The sequence below is a fragment of the Plasmodium vivax genome, genomic scaffold (genome assembly GCF_000002415.2).
Source record: "Plasmodium vivax scf_6656 genomic scaffold, whole genome shotgun sequence".
Classification (NCBI taxonomy): Eukaryota; Apicomplexa; class Aconoidasida; order Haemosporida; family Plasmodiidae; genus Plasmodium; species Plasmodium vivax.
In genome coordinates, this window is record NW_001850223.1 from 1 (window position 1) to 5,395 (window position 5,395).

Below are 5,395 nucleotides of genomic sequence, written 5' to 3' on the forward strand. Positions count from 1 at the left end.
TATATTTAATTATAATTTTCCTTTATTATGATATTTAAAAATGTGCTTTTAATCCTATTAGGTATAATATTCTAATAATATTAATTAACAAAAATTAAAACAATTAATATATAAAGACAAAATATATTCCACAATGGTAATAAAATGTAATAGTAATGAATACACGTAGCCTCATTCATCGTAATGAAAATAAATTTTCAAATATATAATGTTTCGTACATCATTGAATGTTTAGCGTATATAGAACTATGTTATACATTATATGTATATCATAGGGAAAAAATTATCGATTATTAATTGTATTATTATTATAAAGGGTATTTAATAATACTACCAAATTTTATACTAAATAACGTGGAATAAATTAGAATTATTAATGTAAAAAAATTATATATGTAACTATTCTAAAAATATATATGGGTACATTGTATATACATTTTTAATGCTACATCTATCCTAAATTATACCCAGTTTAACTAATAAAAAAAATATATTTAAATTAAATTTATTGATAGTATATATTTTTATTATATTAAAATTGTAATTCATTTTTGCATTGTTGTGACTATTTGTATTTTAATAAAATATATTTTTATAATCTTAGATTTATTAATACATTTAAAGAAGATATGATTAAATATCTTCATAATTTACCTTTAATTCTTTTATAAATTTCATTTCCAAAGAATTGATGATATTAAAAAAATATATAAAAAGTAGTAAATTCAATTTATAATAAAATTTGTTGTTTCTATATAAATCATAATATATAGTATTTATAATTACATTAAAAATGGTTATATTAAGGAATTATAATTTAAAGGAAAGAATGAAATTCTTTGTTGTTTTAAAAATAGTTACATTTATTTTTTTAATATGCATATGGAATCCGAATTATGATATTGTATGCAGATAATATATAATATTAAATGTAACATCAATTAGTCATATGAAAAGTTTTATTCTTATAGAGATGCTCTTTTAATATTCTATTATTCATTTTATTATTTAATAATATTTCCTTTAATTCAGTACAATCCTGTTAAATTGTGTGAAAAGAAATATAAGCAAGATGGAAACTTAATTATGTATTTTAATAGATTGTTGGCAAAACATGAATTACGTAAAGAATCAAAATACACAAACGTGAGAGATAAAATATCAGATAATACTATGCATAATAGAAAAAAGAAGTTAGCAGATCATTATTCCACATATTCTCAACTAAAAAGGAAAGAATCCAATAATTTAGACGTTTACATGAAAGATTATAAGCGTAGATACAGGAAAAAGAATGGGTTATTAAAATTAGACTGTTATTGTGAGAAAAGAGTATTCGATAGTATTCATAGTATAAATGAAATTGCACACAAATATCAGAATGATAAAAAGGGATTTAAAAAAATTTTATTTAAAAAATATGGTATATTTCTTATTTTATTAGCATTATATCCTGCGATTGGATTGGCATTTCCTATATTATTCGGAACTAAGAATGGATTGAGAGGTATATATACGGTATGCACTGATAGTACACATAAAAGTAATACACATGATAGTAAATGTCCTGATTTGCATCTTGATGATTGGAAAACAGCAGTAGACTATATGGGACTATATCTTAAAATATTTTCTTTTGCAATGATTAGTATAATTTTATTGTTTTTTATTTATATCTTGATTAAAGTTATAAAATATGAAAAAATAAAAGCAGGAAAGATTAAAATGAATATAAATGATTATTATCATTTGTGTAAAGACATTTTCTAAATGCATTTTTATAATTCTTATTTATGTTTCAATCTTCTTATCAATAAATTTATTTTTCCTGTACATGTGGTTACAGCATACACAGATTATTTGTATATATAAAAAATTGTGAAACATATATAATTATTAAATAAAATTTAATTTATCATGGTTTTCTTTGTATTACTTTTTATTCGTAAAACAAAGGTATTTTACCTATGAAAATAAATATTATATATATGATTTTGTGTTTTTGATAAATGTTTTAGTTAATGAATTTAAGTTCATATTTTCAAATATTTGTACTTATATAAGAATGGAAATAAAATAATGTATTTATTAATACGTATATTCATATTTAGTGGAGTGTCTTAAGAGTAATAAATGAATAAAAATTACAAAGATGATTTTACTTTGAGTGTTTTAATCTTTTTGCTCTCCATGTGAACTTTAGTTATTTCTTGTTTATAAATGAATGTATATATTGGGGTGTAATATTAAGCGAGTGTTTCTTCATTTATTTTGATATTTTGATGATTTATTTATTAATTAATTAAATGAATTGAGTGCAGTTTTTTATACATTCTTATATTTAAAATAATTTGCGTTTTATATTCTTTATAATTCTTATAAGCAATAATTCTGAAAAATATATTTATAAACATTTTTCAAATTATTAAATGCGTTTTAAAAGTATTGTGACATATGAGTATGTAATTAAATAGGTAATTTTTCTAAGAATTAATCTGAATAATTACGTTAATTTTAGTTATTGTTTTATGAATATAATATCTCTATGCGCGTTGTTGATGAGTGATAATAAAATTGACATATAAAATAGTGCAACACTTTTTCAAAAATATATTAGAAAATTAGATAAAAAAGAACATTATAATAATAATACAAATATTTGTTATCAATTTTAGTAAAGTATCATATATTAAAAAAGAATTCGTATATATAATTACAGCATTTCATACTGTTAATTAAGTTATAGTAAAATGCTATAAAATATGTTTTAATAATACATCCATAATATGTACTATTTATTTTCAACGTATGGATGTATATCTATTTATCCTTTAATAAAAATATATGTGTAAATTATGATGGCACATTTACTACATAATTATGTACAATACTGGAATTTTTCCTGAAAAAATATATAATTAACGGAGCTATTATTTTTTTAATTAATAAATATAATGGAGTAACTATTATTACACTTCTCGTTTGACAAATTGAATGCAGTCATATTTTTTGAAATTCGAATTACTTTTATGCATATCGGTTATTACATTTTTTAAAGTTTATAATTTTGGATTCATAGCTAACGTATTTTTATTATTATTTATAAAAATACAAACTTTCTATTTTCTCCAGGATATTATATACTATAAAAATATTGAAATTTTGATGTTTTATATATTTAAAAATCTAAAAAATAAATATAATACCGAAGAATTAGTTTATGTTTTTATATTACTAAAATAGTCATGTTGTTACACATTGAATGAGGGTGTTACAAAATAAATAGTTATTTGATCATATCGATAATGACAATATTAATTTTTTATGTTTAAAAAAATAATGTAATGAATAATAACAATAGCTCATATAAATATAAGGATGAAGATATGATGTTCACAAACGACACATAATAAACGTATAATTTACTATATTATGTAAAAAATGCACATAGTTATGACATTTATGTGTGATGTCGCCTAAACACAAAATGTATAATATTATATTTTTTAATATAATTTGTTTACATAAATTATATTATGTGAATATATAAGAACTATTTTACATTTAATTCCTACATGTAATTATTTTATGTTATATTATTTATATTAACAAATATATTTGTTGTAGCGCTTTTTTTAGGAAATTACATATAATAATATATATAGCATGTAAATGTTAATAAAATAAATGTGCACATTATTAATATCAATAAAATCACTATGTTTTTTTAAATAATGTATAAGAATAAATATATAGTTTTCCATTTATACTATATATATGATTTATGATAATCTGAATATGTTTTATTTGAGATATATTGAAAGGAGAATAATACAAACATTCAATTAATTATACAAATAAAAATGAATGTTACTTGATATACTTATTGACATATATTATAAAAGGTAATAGGATATGTTCAATGACGCAATATTAAATGATATATAGATGAAAAATTGATAATCTTATAATTCTTATAATTAATTTTTAATTTTAAAAACGAAATAATATATTAAAATATATAAAACATAAAATAGTTAATACAATATAATGTGTAAAAAATTAAGAAGTATTAAACTCATATATTATATAAAACTGAAACAATTATTGATAGCTTTAAGTAATATATAGGTGCGTTCATTTTAGCTAATGTGTTGAAAATAGAAAAAGGATATAGTTCATGATAAATGTTTCTCAAAATGATCATTACATAAATTAAAATATGAAATATATTTCATGTCAAATACCGATAATTTTCATAATTAATATGTGCACAATTATTGTTATATCACAACGTGGCTGTTCTCAAAAAGCATGCAATCATGATTCTTGGCAAATAAAGGAGGTATAAAACTAAACAATATAAAGGTATTTATTTATAAAAAAATAATTTACATAGCAGTAAACTGAAATTATATGTCATTATATATATTTATTAWAAATCAATGTATATAATAATAACAAAAATCTATTAATTAAATTGTATAATTAAGAAAAATAATTAAAATAAAAATTTAGTTGTTCAATAAAATACACTTTAAACATGATTATAAATAAACAAAATATACTAAAAAGATAAAAAATGTGTGATTCCGTAATAGTTATTGTATTATATTTTCAAATGTTTATGTTTTTCTGTCAACATCAAAATGTGAAAATAAAATTTTATACAATAATATGGATTGAAAAATAATAAAATTTTGGCAAATTTTGCTGCATTTTATTTAAAATTATCTATATGTAAATAAGATAGAAAAACATACATTAACATACTAATGCTCAAAATATAGTTCATCATTTCATTATAATGTAATATAAATAATTTTATGATTCTTTACAAATATTTATAATATAATTATGCATTTATTATCTGGATAGAATGTTAATTATAAATGGTTTAAACTATTACCTATTTATAATGGGCCATATAAAAAAATATAATATAAATAAAAAAATAACCTCTTTTCTTCATTAATAAAGTATAAGGGTGATCCATTATTCCTATAAATATATACTTCTATATGTATATTACGTACATTTGTTCTTTGTGCAAAACATTTTTGATGTAATTTCAATTATAAATTCTAAATAAGCTTTTATGTGTTTTTATTTTTTCATTTAATATTTATACATTATATCTTAAATTGTTAAAGTTTTAGTTATATTTTACATATCATTGGAGGTTTGAAATTGCCATATTGTTAAAAAAAGTGTGCATTACATGAATGCCGTTATTTTTTTTTATTAAGAAACATTTATATAAATTAACAGATTAACAATAGTTAGAATATGTACAAATATTATTTTGAATTATAAAGTTAAAAACCTGTTTATTATGTATAAACTTTATTATTTTATCTAATTCGCGCGTAACAATTTCAATACTAAAGGGAAA

At 19.1% G+C, this 5,395-nt stretch overlaps 1 protein-coding gene across 1 annotated transcript, besides 2 other annotated features; it reads left to right on the top strand.

Moving 5' to 3' along the window:
• Positions 1 to 696: 696 nt before the first annotated feature.
• PVX_019665 (variable surface protein Vir11, putative) lies at positions 697 to 1,770 on the top strand (the record flags this gene model as incomplete). The annotated part of the gene is made up of 2 exons (XM_001612473.1): positions 697 to 904; positions 1,033 to 1,770. The coding sequence occupies exons 1-2, from the start codon at positions 794 to 796 to the stop codon at positions 1,768 to 1,770; spliced, it is 849 nt and encodes a 282-aa protein (XP_001612523.1). The 5' UTR covers positions 697 to 793.
• A 1,719-nt stretch (positions 1,771 to 3,489) lies between these two features.
• Positions 3,490 to 3,609: a microsatellite.
• A 396-nt stretch (positions 3,610 to 4,005) lies between these two features.
• Positions 4,006 to 4,055: a microsatellite.
• The last annotated feature ends 1,340 nt before the right edge of the window (positions 4,056 to 5,395 follow it).